We start from the raw sequence: 16,260 nt of genomic DNA, 5'->3' as shown, positions 1-16,260 counted from the left end.
GGTCCGCTTTCGTCCTGTCCTTTCCGCATTGTACAATGAAGCTGCTGGAATTACCGCTGTCGAAAGGCGCTTTCCGGTGTCCTACAGTACGAACGCGTGAAACTACGATCGATCCCCTCATACCGCTGGAGCACCTGGGCGCAAATTATGCCGCTTGCAATTGGTCAGTCGCAGCGCCGATAGTCTCGTTATCGCGCAGCTCTATCGTTATCATGAGTGGCGGGTGCCCGAACGCCGGTGATAAAGGAGACCCTTTAAGCAAGGGATGTATTGCGAATGCGGTTCCAGCGTCCTAATTTTGTGTCGTTCTTTTTTTATCCTTTTCTCATCACGCCCATCACTGAGCGGTCTTTTTTATAAGGATAACACCACACGGTTGCGTCCGAGACACGGTAAATCCAACTACGAATTGTTCTTGTGAAAGGAATGTATTAGATGAGTAATTAGAAAATGCGGCCCCCGTTCTGCGAAAACCTGCCTCACCTCTGTTTATTGTTTATGTAAAAAATATTGACGCCACATTTTTCTCCTTATTGTGGGAAATATACTTGTTCCCTCTCTTCCCCTGCCTGCCATTCCCTGCAGAGTATACCATGTAGGTGAATATACAAAGGGCTAACCACCCTGGCTTTCAATGAAGCACTTTCTCTGTCTCTCTCTGACAGATGTAATTCCGAAACCCTGCGCTACCACGAGGTTCGTTGAGTACAGCCTCGACCATATCGGGTGAAAAATGAGGCAAGGATATGCACAAGCAATCTAGAAAAAGGCTCCGGTGACGCACCGCCGCTGCTGCACTTGACGTTCCTCCTAAATCGATTCGACTCACCGCGGTTCGCTTTACTGCTTGCAATGTATACCAGTGCAACTAGCCCGGCCACACCCATTGTTGCACCGTAGCACTGGTGTACAAGTATATCTTCAAGAGCAGGTAAAATGACTCACATCCTTTTTTGCCTCTTTGCTGAAGTATCGCTCGACGTAAAGCCTCCCAGCTGGAAAGTCCATGACGTCGCTGATGTAGTAGACGCATCTCGTCGACAGAGGAATGTCTCTCTTGACGCCGCGCTCGACCTGGGTAATCTTGAAGGAGAGCTGCCGCATCTTTGGAAGCGCCATGGGCCCAAAGTTTCTGATAAGGCGCCATATCATGTAGTTGTAAGTCGTATGTCTGCGCGGAACGGAAGGGGTTAGAGAAAGGCGTTAGCATGGCGTTAATATGAATTACAGAGCGAAAGCAGGCGGAAAATAGTGTCTTGAACTAAAGGAGTTCGACAGGCCTTGTGAAGTATAGGGTAGATAAAAGTCGATCTGTCAGATTAACTAAGTCAGAGGATTGGGTGGAGTTGTGAGACTAGTAAACTTGTATATTTTGAATCGGTTCGGCTGATGCTAGAGCAGGGATAGCAATTTACGTGGGAGGGGCCTTCGTCCTGTACTGAATATAAAATGGCATGATGACGGGATGATGACAACGACGATGATGATGACGAAGCGGACAATAATTATTTCCCAGCAACAGAGCAGAGTACCATCATGTCCTACGCGCTCCTCCTCCACGCGCAGGTGGCGATTTACTCGAAAATGTTATGTACAGGACGCTACTTGAAGAGAGAGCACCAAGCGAGGCAAACAAATAAACGGCTCGAGTACATTGAAACTGCGATAGCATTTTAGCGATCTGTTGTCATCGCCCCCAACCTCAGAATCCATCTCCTTAGAATTTCGCATGAAATACGCTTGTCAACATTCTATGCACCCTGTTGCTGTTTACAAGCGGATACCCCAGCGAGTTTCCGGTTTTCTCCCGCAGAAACAGAGAGGAGAGAAGGAGAAAGGCAATTATAAGTCGTAGTTGTGGGGCAATACAGAAGCCCGAAAATCTTCAACAGCTTTCCTCTGTGGTTAATCACAGATTTATTAATTAATTTCGCCGTAATTTAGACGGACAATTATAAACAACGATGATTGTCGCTCAATACGAATTTTTTTCAAACCTACAGAAGTCTGGTACTGTAAGCCAACATTTAAAACACGTTCTTTTTTCTGGGGAGGGGAGGAGGGGGAGATCCGGGAAAGACTTCAGGGAATTAACATTGTCATTCAACAGAACAACAACAAAAAAAAAGTTTCTACGTGGTGCTTTTAATTCACCTTCGCCCACCTTCCTCCTCCTTGCGAATATCTGCCGAATACTTTCGTTTGATCAAAGGCAAAATTTGTAACACGTGCAACCGCAGAGCGGGGGGGTTGTCTCGGCAGGGCATTAGACGCGCTAACAGGTAAGCGCGGGAATGCTTATTTGAGAGATTTATGAGTTGACAAAAACATGTGCGACGCAATCAAAAGCAGGAAGATAGAACACACATTCAAATAATTTGGTTGGATTTATGCGATGATATTGTATATATTGCGGACTTTCGTTGCCGCGGATTTTCCTCAAATTTTTATTGTCATTTGATTAGTTCGTTTCAGTTCAGTTTATTTCCTTAAAGGCCCCATTTCAGGGGGGGGGGGGGGTATGCAAAAATGCGCCAATGTAAAAGCGCACCTCACATATACGCAAGCACGCACGCAAACATACAAACACACATACACAACAAGCGCGCACATACAACTTGCACAACGCACACACACACGCCAACAGACACACAACAAGCACACACACACACACATACCACTTGCACAACGCACACACACACGCAAACACACACACACACACGCGCGCGCGCACACACACGCACGCACACACACACACACACACACACACACACACACACACACACACACACACACGCACACACACACACCAGGCTTAGCACGCACAACTCACAACGCACACACGTACACACACGAGAAGACATTTCATAAGATATGCGCATAAGTGTTGAAGCAAAGAAACCAATGAAGAATACGAAGTCGAACCTATCCCAAGTGTAGGGACACTTGGGATAGGTTCCAAGATGAATACGGAAATGGTGAGCAAATAGAAGTTTTACATACTCAAAACTATATGTACATGAGTAAACTATAAATTGAATGGACAAGTAATCGAACATGAATATTACATGAACTTCTAAAATAGGCTGGAAATATGCCTTTTCTTTCATGTCAAAAGAACTCCGTATATGTTTCTAGACGAATGTTTTTATTTTTCCAATGAAAAAGCGGTTATATGCTACAAGTTTCTGCTTCTGTGTCCCTGTAAAAGAGAAAGTAAATTTCAAATTGCCGGCATCATTTTCCTCCTACCTGGATGTGTTCCTCATTATGTAGTCAACAAGGGTTCTGAAGTAGTACAGTTCACTGAGCACTACCGGCTCTTCCGGTGTCAGTGTCACGTTCACGCTATCAAAGAGGCGTTGCAGCATCTGCAGCCAGTTCACCTATGGGGAGTATATGACCGTGATTATCACAATTGAGCTTTGCAATCAGGAATGTGAAACAATTTCTCACACACGATTCTAATGGTCATGCAGTCGTAGGCGCGATAGTCAAGCACTGCGGCTGCATATTTGCGGGAGGCTGTTCTGATGATAAGCGTGGGGTCGAGGTGGACAGTAAAGAAAATTGTAATGCCACAGTTTTTCCGCAATACTGCGCCGCGGTTTTATTCAGTAGCTCCACTCATGGCCCAAGTTTCTTTCTTTTTGATGTTGATACTTTGAAGTTATGCCTTTTTAGAAATGATGAAGAGGGTTGTGTGTATGTATACAGGCAGGTTGTGTAATCTGCTTGACCTGAGTTATTTCTCACCAATTTGGGAACGAACACCACGATTCCCTACAGTTCGTGAAACTATATGGTGAGTTTCTCTCTGTTGAGTGCCATTCGAAATGCGTTCTCGCGCACCTACAAGCTTTACTGCATAACCATTACGCACATTTTGTTTGTGTATAATGTAGTGTGAATACTAATACTTGCCTGAAGGTAATTTCAAGACGGTTCGCCTGAAGATTAATATTCTGCTTACGGTTTCCATTCCCCATGCTCGCTTCATTTCACGAGTCGTCAGTTCGTCCTGCCATCCCGACGTGTACGTGTACAATGACGCCCAGTCTAGCCCTAACATTTACCAAGCTGCTTTGGCACATCTTTATTATTCTTTACTTAGCCGAATCCGCATACCAAGTTGACGGAAACCAAATCGCCTACATTTATCAACAAGGTAAAAGAAGAAAGAAAACTCGGCGGAGACACTTAAAACTGCTTACGTGTGGGAAGGCGAGAACATTATACCGTTTGTGGACCTCGGAACGTCATGAACTGACTGATTTCGTGCACTCATGACGTGGCGCCACCTCCTTTCCATTGGCTGCGCCGTCACGTGTCGAACGACGCACGCACTAAGCCACACGTTTAGTGTGGTTGTTTAGTGTTTAGTGCAGATGGCTGCTACGTAACATGTGGAATGACGTACGCACTAGGCACACCATTGTTCAGTCAAAACCGCGTAGCAGGCGTCGCCTCGGGGGAAGCGTGCTCGTCTCACGCCCTGGAGGCCCGGGTTACATTTCCATGCATACCGAAATGTACCAAATTTTAATTTCAATATCGTCAATTTTTGTTTGTTTACAGAAACCTTGTTGAGAAATTTGACATCAATCCGCGCATGTTTTGACGTGTTTCTACTCTTTGCGCTGTGGACTATTTTGGGTACCATCATTCGGTCAGGCTCACTACGACGGATTTTCGCTCGATCGGGCCTATAGTGGTTTCGCATTAAAACGAGCTCAATCGTTTTCCTCAACTGAAGCGACAGGTGCATGCTACGAGTCTTTTTGGCTGCACATCACAAAAACTGGGGTGACGATATCAGCTATACTAACGTGACATTACAGCGGAGACGACGACAACACGTAAGGTAGCGCTCTTTCTACGTAGTGTTTAACTTATAAATAAATAATAAACTTACATGTTCAGAGACGTTTCTTAGATCTGCAATGGTCATTCTGAAAAAGTTAAGATCGCTTCCTGTTTTGTTTTCTGCCGCTTCCAGTATCTGTAACGAGATATGTAGGAAGAGCATCCTATCAACAGAACTCAGCTTTAAACAAGTCCAGGCGCTCAAGTTAAACTACACAAATGGGTCACCGACTCAAAGCATTGTGCAAAGCGAACTACTATGACAGGTGCACACGCAATTGAAGATAAGAATGAGGTCTATTGGCATGTACGCGAAAAAAGTCAGGCACATGTACGTACCTTGAGAACCTTTCTGTCACTGCAGTTCGGTGTCTAGTACTCGTTCTGGGTAAATGTTTTGACTGGAATAATTGCTTTACAATGTTGCTTACCTTAAAAGATTTTATGAAGTATAAACGATTGTCGTTGGAGTACAAAAAGAACGTGCTGTCTGTATTCGGAATATTCAGTAAATTTGAGTTGCCTCTTGGATGCTGGCTCATTAAGTGTTTTCGTCTCTCAGCATGTGATATATGTACCTTAATAAGTTGCACAAACTTCACACGAAGCAAAGCGTGATTGAGCCATACATAGAATGCCTGACAGTTGTTCGTTGAGTACATCCGTTAAAGAGAAATCCTGCCCATTTCTTTGTAAACTTGAGTGTCACTTTAGTATAGTCACATACCAAACTCCGATGTCGCAGTTTTCGAAGTTAATCTCTGTTAATGTAACATTGAACAGCCATTCGCAACTTCTTGTACATATCGTTAGAGAAATGATCCTCAATTAAGACCTTAAGTCATAACATACACGACATGTAAAAAAATAAACTAAAAAACCAGACGTGATAGCACCACATGCTGATATATTGGCAGAAGGAGATCTTTCGGCTAATGTTAATACGTCTATGACAGGGTGTAAACAAGACCAAGTGTGGGTTGCCATAGCAATCTACGAGGTACTTAATTACTGCACTCTCTAGTTATGTTCCATGGGGATTCTAAAGAAAAAAAGGCATGCAGGAACAGCAATGCCATGCCCGAAGATCTCACCTTGGTCATGTTGGACTCGAACCGCAGAATGTCCAGTATTACCTCTTTGACCTTCTTGTATGGTAGTTTTGGGTTAAAGGCCTTAATGCACGACGCCATCAACGTGAGATAAGCCAAGTCTCTCGCACCTATTGGCTTCTTCTTTTTTCCCACGCTTCGTTTATTGAACAAGTATAGATCTGAACCAGATGATGGCCGCTCTATCTGAAAAAAGAGCCTGTTTAGTGGCGCGGCTTAGTTTAAAGCTGAAATTGCACTCGCAGTAAGTTCGTAAAAATGTTTAATGCGACTATGGTTCTTTGGGAATTTTTGAGCTTCCTTAGGGGCTATTTTTCTGCCTACTGCGTAGTACGAGATACTATAGAAAGAAGTGCAATTTGGAGCCTTACGCTGATGATTTTGTTGGTTACGTTCTTGGGGTCCTTGTCTACTCCTATAAGGAAGAGCAAGTTGATGGCAAACTCGTTGTGAATCTTGGTGTAGAGCTGGTCCCACGTGGGCAGAACCTCTCGTGTCCTAGGCGGCGGCCAGACGGGCCAGTACTCTCCGCCGACTCGCTTCAGCACGTCTATCAAGGCGTAGAACTGGGTGGCCTCAGGAATCGCTTGGAGAAGGCAGAGGAGTAAAGGACGACATATACAGCAAGAACTAGTGAATCGTGACTAAAAAAACAGTCACGACAATGTACACGCGGCCCGAAAAATTCAAGACCCTCTCTTTGGTTTGGAAGTGCATTCATGTCTCAGATAAGGATGTTGTTGCCGCACATCAGTATTAACCGCTCAAAAGAAGACGAAAACGTTTTGCCACTTCAGGTGCAGTTGAAGCTCGATATGCAAAGGCTGTCGCTTAATGTTGAGGCAGGAGATGTCATGTAATTGTGAACACGATAACGAAGAAACAGCATTGTAGTGGTACCTACTACCATTATCCAATATATATATATATATATATATATATATATATATTCCCCTCTTCATATCTTCATCAGCCTAATTTAACCCCTCAAACAGTGAAAACTATTGACTACACAAAATAATGAATGTAACTATAATCTAACGTTGTAGATATGTACAAATGGCTGCAATAATTAGTGAATAGAATGGATGGTTGGAAACAACTTTATTCTGAATCCGGAAAATTTGACGACCTGGGCTCAGGTTTCCCATGAGGGGACGCGTTAGTTGCAAACACACTTTGGATATTCACACACGGATAAAAAGCCTCCTTCTGAGAATAAGCGTGCCAACGCTGCAAGCTGGTATCTGTCAGCGCCAACTTAATCCACACGATGTTGAGGTGAGTTTAACTTACATGTGTTCATGCAGTTCTTGTAGGAGCCTAGGACTTTGTCGGTTGCGTTTTGGTCCTCCATCTTGTACGTTGTATTCTCAAATATGCCTGTTGATTTATGAATTGGGAGAATCAGTAAACCGGTGCACAGCAAATGGCGTCAAGCACACTGCTCACATTCTGCCGCGATCTAAACATCGAGCTTAAGCTGGTCCATCGGCCACACGTAGCCAGAGTGGCTGCGCGATGTGTCCTGGCCTTTTGCGTAGCCAACCAGCACACTTAGCAGAACGCACCCTAACTTCATACTTAAAGGGCCACAAGAGGGATATACTAGGGCAACGCGGACTACTATAACACCCATCCAGAAACAGCCGAATATGTGGTCGGCAGGCTGAAACCCCCAGGCCGAAGTCTTCGCCGGTAGATCGACAGACGGCGCAAGCCCGTCAAGATGTTCGGCCACGAAGTACCAGGAGCCCGAGGCTTCTTCAGATCGGTTTCTCGGCGAGCACGCCACCGATAATCCTTGAGTTCACCTGCTTTCAGAACTTTCCGCCGGACCCCCTTTTTTAAATCGCATTTCATCTTTCATTTACTTATTCATTGCGTGTTTATTTGTGTATGTTCTGTTAGTGTAGTGTTTGCAACGTTTTTTTTTTTGACGTGTATTTTTCATTTCTGTCGGGTATTTGTTTTATTATTTCGCGAGTGTTGTAAGTTTCCATGTGGTGGGCTTTGTGTCGCGCTTCGCGTCAGAGTGTGTTGTGTGTGACCCGCACACCTTCCGCGAAGCTTCTCACCTTCTGCTTGCAGTTTGCCTATTCTTTTTTCATCATGTCTCTGGCATGATTTTATTTTATTAAATTGAGCGTGTGTGTTTACGTCGCCTCCCGTCCCATGCCTCTGGTCCACGGTCGATCAGGCGTGGACCTTATCGCCGGTCAGCAGTCGAACCACCCATAAATGCACGCGGGGTGGGTTTTTTTTTTCGCCCCATCCCCTCCTGTTCAGAGAATGCGAGTAATCATACCCAAATCTTTCACAACTACTCTAGCGCCATTCAAATCGCTCGCCATAAACGAGGTGGTTGCGTCATCTTTACTGCCATTTGTGAGGCAAATGGCACAGGAGAGCCGGTGCTACGGTTTTTTTGCAATGTGTGTGTGCGAGCGCGCGTGCGTGTGCGAGCGTGCTCTTCGCGTAAAACGCAATAGCGCTGTCAGAAATATAGCCGTGACAGCGCCGATAGCATCCCGCGATGTCACATGGACGTGGCATTTTCTGCTTCTTGGAGTTAGTATGAGCTTCACGAACCAGAACAACCAGCGCAGCACTACGCAATGCCGAGACCACCAAAACCTACGGGCGGGCGGTGCTGGGTCGAACGAGAACAAGGCCTCTTTACCATCCGCGTCGTTGTCAAGAGCAACGGCAATGAGTTCTTTTTCCTAAGAATCAAATAGAACTGGACAAATAAAATTTTATTCCGTCTGATAATGCAGTGCAATTGTCTTTTTATTTTCAGTGGTTGAGTAGCAGTGACGCCATCATGATAAGACTCTACCACTGATAGGACTCTTACGAGCACTAGAATATCCCGGTAGAGTCTCAAGTCGTGTCCTACATTTACCTCAATTTCTCGCTTACTAAATTTCGTTTCTCGATACCATTGATGCCTTAGACCTTTCCAATCATCAATTTATCAATATAGCTTAATATTTGACTTGATATTTGACTTTAGCAGATAATCCCGCTTCTCTGTTCTGTGATTCTTCAAGCGTGGTCCACAAGGGCAAAAATTGCGTCAGACGGCAACTTGCCTTTGAGGTCTTCCGTCAACTTGTCGTCGAGTCCTTCCAGGACGCTGGTGGTGCTCTTGTCGTCAGGAATCGGGTTGTAGAACATCCAGTTGCTGCAAACGTGGTCGTAGAAGCTATCGCACGGTTTGTAGTCGTTGTTTAGGGCAGCCGTGATGTATTTGGCTGCATGTAGGATGCGCAGGGAGGTCTCGATCAGAACGGCAAGAAAGAGGCATCGCATCAGCCCTTCTGGAACTTTTGCCAGTGACCATACATGTCAGTTGAAGAGGAGCAATAGAAATTAATTTATCGCGACGATGTGCCTGGATATTCGGGGTGCACAAATAACCCTCTCTGGCAACCGCTGCGGCCATCTGCAGAACGCTTGAAGAATTTCAAAGAAAAAGAAATAAACGCTTCCATTGACGCACATGCAACTATTTGTGAGCCACTTCCCGGAATTGTAGAGCTGACCTAGAAAATCAGGCAACTAATTAAAAAAAAAGAGTTTCAGTTTTGTTTATCGAGAAAACTTAGTGCGCGTGGAATAGTGTTATGCTATCATATATAAATGAATAAATTTATGTTATAAATTGCAATGGCGGAAGTGAAACAACACATTCTAGTGTGTTGCGGCCATCTTTAGCTCCGAAGTTCTGAAAACTTTGCCATATTTTTTTTTCCTCCGTCGCAAGGACCTTGGTGGCCTAAAAATGTATTAAGCGAATAAGCGACATTATTCGCACAAACGTACACATCTAAGAGAGCCACGAGTCATGATGTATAGTCAAAAATTAAATAAAAGAAAAATATTGTTAACCAGAATCATGCTATGCTCTTTCAGTTCCTGCAGCTTAGTTGAGCGTCAACAGCTAATTGGCATATTCGAAGCGCGGTTCACTTGTTTTGTATTAACTTATACATCTTGACTTAGAAAATGTGGTTATTGCTTTTGATGCTTCTGTGCTATATTTGAGGCCTACACCATGAAACAATGTGACGCAATGACGACGCACCAGAAGGGTTTGTAATGAGGAGTGGTCCAATGACTTTTTATCTGGACAAGCTGAAGCGAAGCTGTTATCTAGAAAACATGTAAATTGAAAGTGCTAGCAGAACGGCAACAAACACAAGGTCATTTGGAGCGTTGTCCTCATTGTTTGCCCCTTTTTCCTTTGCATATAATGTATGAAAGTGCTATATAAATGCTATTAGGCGCTTTAATATTGTAAATGCTATTAGGTGCTTTTTCGCGTTCTTTTACTTTTCTTGGCCACAGCAAGTACTTAAAATGGTTCAAGCTGGGATTTGCTATACGGCCAAGTAGTGTTCTCGAAATAGAGATGTGTTCATAAATTCGAACCTTGACATATACCCTTAGCTTTCGCTTGGTAGAACTAAACGTGATCTTACAGAACCTTCATCTGCAGTTTTTTGACAGCTTACGCACCCAAACGAATAACGACAAAAAATAAATGCATTCAACGACACGCGTCGCGTGAAGTCACGAGAAATCAAATAAATACCACGAGAAAGAGATAGAGAGGTTATCACGCAGACTCACCCCTGTGTTCGCAGGCTTTTGTTTTGCAGACATTGGCAGAATACGAGGTTTTAGTCTTTTTAGTGTCCTTAAGGTGTGCGGTGTGCATTGCTGAAAAAGGTGAAGCAAAATAAACATAAATTTTATTTTCCTGGTGCAGTCTAATTTAATACGACTTTCCATTCCACATATTCACGCGGTGCAGTCTAATTTAATACGACTTTCCATTGCACATATTCACACAGTGACAATGACTTTCTGCGTGCGTGAATAGGTATGTTGGTTCTTGTTACGCCATGATGAGCTCGCGAAGACGTGTGACAATAAGGTGAAAAATCCAATCCTAAAGGTTGGTGAATTTTTCAAAGAGATACCATGAAGTTTTCTTCACTTGTAGAGGAATGTACCTCAAAGCGCGATTCGCAATGTTCTTGAAGAATATTTTTGTTCATATGGAGGGTAGTATAAAAAAAGAAGCGTATAATAAAAGCACATCAATCGGGCACACCAACACAGTAGCTTCTTGTGGTCAAGCGTTTGTGAAGAAGCCGTCTCACACTTCACAGCTGCGTTGCTCTCGCATGTGTCAATGGGTAAACGCTTCCATAGGGGAGATGCGCCTTGGCAACATATTTTTACGATAATGGAACGCCCTTAAAAATCGAGGCATTATTATAGGTTTGTTTACTGTTCTGAAAGGTTCCATTATTCTTATCCATAGCTGTTATACCGGGTGTGTTTCTCTTTTTACTTACGCTTAAAAAAATTCCACAAAACCTATTCGAATCACGTCAGCAAAGATAATACAGCAATCGCTTCACTAATAAAACTAATTACAATAATGAAATTCTTATTTACAAATTTTGCGTCACGTGTTTATAGTGGAAAGTTGAAGGGTATCGTCACAAAAAGTCTTGTTCAAAACATTTCAAAACGACCACGTTCAGCCGAAATAACGGGCCTCAAATACGTTGTTGAACTTGCCTGATTACGCACAGGGGAGGGGGGGGGGGCTGCAACCACATATCGCTGAGCAACCCTCCTGTTACGTAGCAGGGCGGCGTACGTAAAATGAAGCTGTGGCCCATTGGCACTCTACAGTGTATATACCGTATGTGCTGCGAAGTGTTTATCACTGCATGCTATATCATCATCCAGCATCTGGAATAGCATGTCAGGCGAAACGCCAGGCTAACATCTCCGGCATCTCATTAAAGCTTGTTCCTCGCTCTTTCCCGACTGGATACATAGTCCCTTCAGCAGCGGGGTCGAGACGGACCACTTTATCGCGCCGTGCAGCCCGTGACGTCATCTTACGCCGCCCTGCTACATCAAAAGCAGTGCTGCACCGCGAGCCGCGCGTCGCAGTGCTGCGCATGCGCATATAATCAGGTTATTTCAACAAATAAATTGAAGCCAAATAATTTGGCTAACACGGACCTTTAGAAATGTTGAATAAACGGGGAACTAGACATTTCGGACGATTTACTTTAGTTTTACAATATAAATATGTGCCATAAAGTTCGTAACTGAGAAATTAATTAATGTAAGTAATGTAATTAGATTAAATGTGAATTAATTGCTTGCTTAATATACGCCCGGGCACATAAGTAATTTCTGGTGACGTCATTCGAGTAGCTTGTGTGGTTTATTTTTTAACAAAAGTGTTCAAAGCAAACAAGAAACCTTACGTAAGGCTTTGTAATGCGTAAGACAAATGTGGCGTTCGTTGTGCGCACTTCTTGCAAATTTCTAGCAAATATTATCGTAATATAACTTTCATTAAGTCTTCATAAATTTTAGTAATATCAGCACTTATATGTTATTTAAACGTCTAAAAGTTATAAAACAGTCGCCAAAATGTATGCCAACATTTCATGCATCTTCCTCAGCAATATAGGTAAAACGAATAAAACAATATACATCAAATATATTGTAAACATCAACGGATGCAGAATAGTGATGGGATATTTCATTTTGATAAAATACATATATGCAAAAATGTATTTTTGCACTCTAGAGGGGGGAAGGGGGTAGAGGGAAAGTAGTGATCATGAAAACCTGCATGAGGTATGGAAGCGGCACGATGAAATTTGTTTTTTTCTTCCTAACACGTTAGAACTAGAACTTTATTGTTGGGGTACATATTCCGTGACGGGTTTCATCGGTGTCCTGAAATCAATTTTGTAACGTCATAGGCGCGAAGTGCCGGCGGGCAAATATCGTTATAGTCGCAGCTCCTGCAATAACTTCACTTCTTTTGGTCTTCTATGTATATCGGTTTGCCTTCTTTTTCATTTGGTTGCAGAACGTTTATCCCAAGTGTTGCGAGCCAAAAGAATAAGAAATGGAAATGGATCTGTGCACAGCCACATTAAAGATTTGCCCTCTAGAGACGAGCCGCCCCTTAAAGTTCAAAGGAGACGAAAAAGAACTGCATTCTAGCGCAGGTTTCTGTGCACATTGTGATTTTGTATGCATCCGTATTTGCATAAGCATTAACTTCTGCACCAGCGGCAGCAAGAACCGACCAGAGCGCGAGCCACGCGAAGCAGCTTCTGCATCACATGCTCGCCGAGAGTGGAATCAAGCGAAAAGCTCACCTTTGGGGGCACGCCTTGCTTCGACCAGTGCTTGCGACGTCCCGACGGCGAAAATCCATAAAGCGATAATCACCTTTGATTCGATTGTTTTCATTTTCCGCTAATCATTCGTTTCCTGGTGAGTCAAAGAGGAGGAAACGTTCGAGGCCACTGCGCAAGATTATCAACACTTTCGGTTGTAGCAGCTTACTGTCGTTTTCACGTCTGTACATTTTAAACGACTACAATAGCAACCACCCAATCATGTGACGCGATATGCATGGTGGTCGCGCCATAAGGTCACGTCACAGAAGTTCAGGTTGACCAGCCGCTCTCGAGAACAGGTGGACTCTTCACTGCTGTTGAACTTTAAGTCAAGCGCTTGACCGGTAAATGTCATTGCTTTGCAGCCATCTCGTTCGCCTGCTTCTGAGGTTTGCTTTGTTCACCGCAAGGCGTGCAGATGAGGAGTATCAGCACTTGTGTGTTTTCTATAAGGTGGCCTAAATTCATATTTGTATGATTAAATTAAAATGGGAAAATTTCTACAACTTCAAACATTGCTGTGCCGATGTGCCGCAAATTGTTTTTCCAGCTTCCAGTTTTTCTTAACTGTTTGCTCTCTCATTGGACGTGCCAGATTTTGTGGATATATAATTATGTCTCAGTTGAGAAAGCAGCACTAGTCTGAAAATATTCACAAATAATCACTGACATATTATTTAAATAAAAAGTTGAGCAAGAGTAGCAACTTTGTCTTTGTAAACTAACTTAAACGAGTGCCCCTTGTTCCGGCTTCGAGTATCGTGGGTGGAATAACACTAAATGAATGTTTTTTTTTGCGTTGGCTCATTCCGCGTACAGCGCAGAAACATTGTCATTTGAATAAAGCCGGAACATGAGCTATATTTATGTTTATTTTGTTTATAGCACAGCGAACTGGGAGAACTCCTACAACTATCTGTATATGCCCATATATTGCATCGTTCTGTTTTCTTGCTTGAGCATGAATATTTCGTATAAATATATTATCACTTCAAATGTTATTGGCAGAGATTATTAAAATAAAATTATTTAGCTTTCTCCGAAAGATTATGCTGCCTGCCACGGGGGCATTAACGTGACAAACACTGGCAGGAAGCTCGGTGAACGTCCCCCTGAACTTCCCTAAAGGTTATCGTTAACGACACACTTGTTCTCAAAAGCAATATTGCGAACTCCTTGCTCTTCTGTATTTGATTTAACGCACAGGTATCTATAATTAGCACAGTATATGACCAATTCTCCTGTCGAGCAATGCGTGTTGAACAAAATATGGTAGTTACAACGCCGCGTTTACACGGAGAATCTCTGGCTGGTCTGGCTGACATTTTTGTCGACGCTGCATTGCCCCGATTAATGTTCCTTTTCTTCGAAACGTCTATATTCGCTTTTACGGAGTCGGCAGCATGTACAAACTTTCGCGAGAGCCTTCCGATCTCCTCACTGACTCAACACCCAACGCGTTCCGGTGCTTCGTGCTAGGCAGGCAGACGGTCTCGTTGAAAGCTGCCTATGATGGCGCCGAAATGCGAGAAATGCTCTCACCTGCCGAGGTTTTGAAGTGCTTAAACGAATCGCCAACGCACACTCGACGCCGTTATGGAACAGAGGGCTGCGCCATCTTTGATTCGCCGCCAGTTTTCAACTGCTTTCAGATTTCACAGAAGATGTGAAACTGTACGGAGAGAGAACCGTGAACAATGGCCACTCACCCCCGCTTCCCTCTTAGTGTGTTGAAGTGCCGACAGACAAGGCGGCCATCTTCCCAAGTGATCTGACGTCGCCGGCAGACGACGTCGCAGCTCCCTGCCGTCAAGAGCCGTGGCCTTTTCCGAGTGCAGCTGCCGGCCCCACTGGAGCCGCGGTGAAACACGCTACGCGGATTTCCTTTGTGTTCCTTCGCCTGCAGGTCTTCCATCAAAAAACACAAAGCAGCTTCTTGTCTGCGTGCATTTCGACGGACACTTTGAAAATGATATCCAGGGAACTGGTGCTGTCCAGAGATTTCGTTCCAAGTGGATACGAGGGGAGAGCTCAACGGCTGTAATTCGTAGATTGAACTGTGTGGCGTAAAGTAATTAATTAAAACGTTCATTAGCGTAACTACGTTAATTATTCAACTGAGCATTTTGATTTCTCGTAGAAGTAATGCCCCCCCCCCCCCCCCCCCCATCGAGTAATTTAGATCAAAAGTTAGAATTGTACTATCTGTCATAGGCAATCTAAAAAATTTGGTGCAGCTTAAAAAAAAACACCCTGTACATATCCTGTCACAAGGAATAAAAGGCCGCCAGGACAGGGACGAAAATGTAGAGAGAGCGCGATAAATAAAAGGAAAGAAAAGTCAGGGAGGCTAACAAGAGGCTCTCTCCCGTTGGCTACCCTGTACCGGAAGGTGGAAGAGGAGGATGCAATGAAAGGAAGGCAGACGTCTGGTCTGTTCCACACACTGGATACACGTATACACACTGGATACACGATACACACTGGATACACACGTAGTCACACATACTGTCAATGTCATATGCAGAGATGTACAACTTTACACAGGGCAGGCTTACCCAGTCACGAGCAGCTTGTCGCGTGCATTAAACAAGTCTACCATCGCGTAGTTGCTAAAGGATGTCAACAACAGTTTCATCTGGACTAGTTGGTTCGTGATGAGTTCACGAGCTCAGGCTAAAGTGTAATATTTCGTGTTTATAAAGCTGCCAAAGAAACATATTCAGTGAGGGAAGTTGAGAAGACAAACGCTGCGCGGAACACAATGTGCCATTTAATGAGCGTATCATTCATTGCATGAGCTATTTTTATGTCATATACAATGTGCCATACTAGAACAGCTAAGAGGTATACGTGTTCAAGGAAGATCCGCTTTTCTTGTGGCAGATGCAGCGCTTACGCTGCGCCGGGTGTTCCTGTTGCATGCTTGTTTTCTTTTTTTCAATAAATGATTTTCCTCCTCCTCCTCCTGTGCGCACTGGGAGACATCAGTCTCGGCGACAGCAGATAGAGACAGCGCAACAAAACTCTACTGA

At 43.9% G+C, this 16,260-nt stretch overlaps 1 protein-coding gene across 2 annotated transcripts in view; it reads right to left on the bottom strand.

Moving 5' to 3' along the window:
* The window catches only part of LOC139055651 (neprilysin-21-like), a 28,113-nt gene extending 13,048 nt beyond the window's left edge, over positions 1-15,065 (bottom strand). The window contains exons 1-10 of one of the 2 annotated variants that reach the window (XM_070533178.1): positions 14,768-15,065; positions 13,202-13,316; positions 10,620-10,709; positions 9,077-9,238; positions 7,275-7,361; positions 6,350-6,564; positions 5,961-6,164; positions 4,916-5,002; positions 3,253-3,386; positions 946-1,171 (exon numbers count right to left, since the gene is read on the bottom strand). In XM_070533178.1, coding sequence (XP_070389279.1) covers positions 946-1,171; positions 3,253-3,386; positions 4,916-5,002; positions 5,961-6,164; positions 6,350-6,564; positions 7,275-7,361; positions 9,077-9,238; positions 10,620-10,709; positions 13,202-13,295 — 1,299 coding nt within the window. In that variant the 5' untranslated portion in view covers positions 13,296-13,316; positions 14,768-15,065. The remainder of the gene's footprint in view (positions 1-945; positions 1,172-3,252; positions 3,387-4,915; positions 5,003-5,960; positions 6,165-6,349; positions 6,565-7,274; positions 7,362-9,076; positions 9,239-10,619; positions 10,710-13,201; positions 13,317-14,767) is intronic. The other variant, XM_070533179.1, reaches the window with a different exon arrangement.
* Positions 15,066-16,260: the final 1,195 nt, after the last annotated feature.

Source organism: Dermacentor albipictus, chromosome 2, assembly GCF_038994185.2.
Source record: "Dermacentor albipictus isolate Rhodes 1998 colony chromosome 2, USDA_Dalb.pri_finalv2, whole genome shotgun sequence".
NCBI lineage: Eukaryota > Metazoa > Arthropoda > Arachnida > Ixodida > Ixodidae > Dermacentor > Dermacentor albipictus.
Note: the sequence above shows the minus strand (reverse complement) of the source record. Positions and strands in the feature narration are given on the sequence as shown.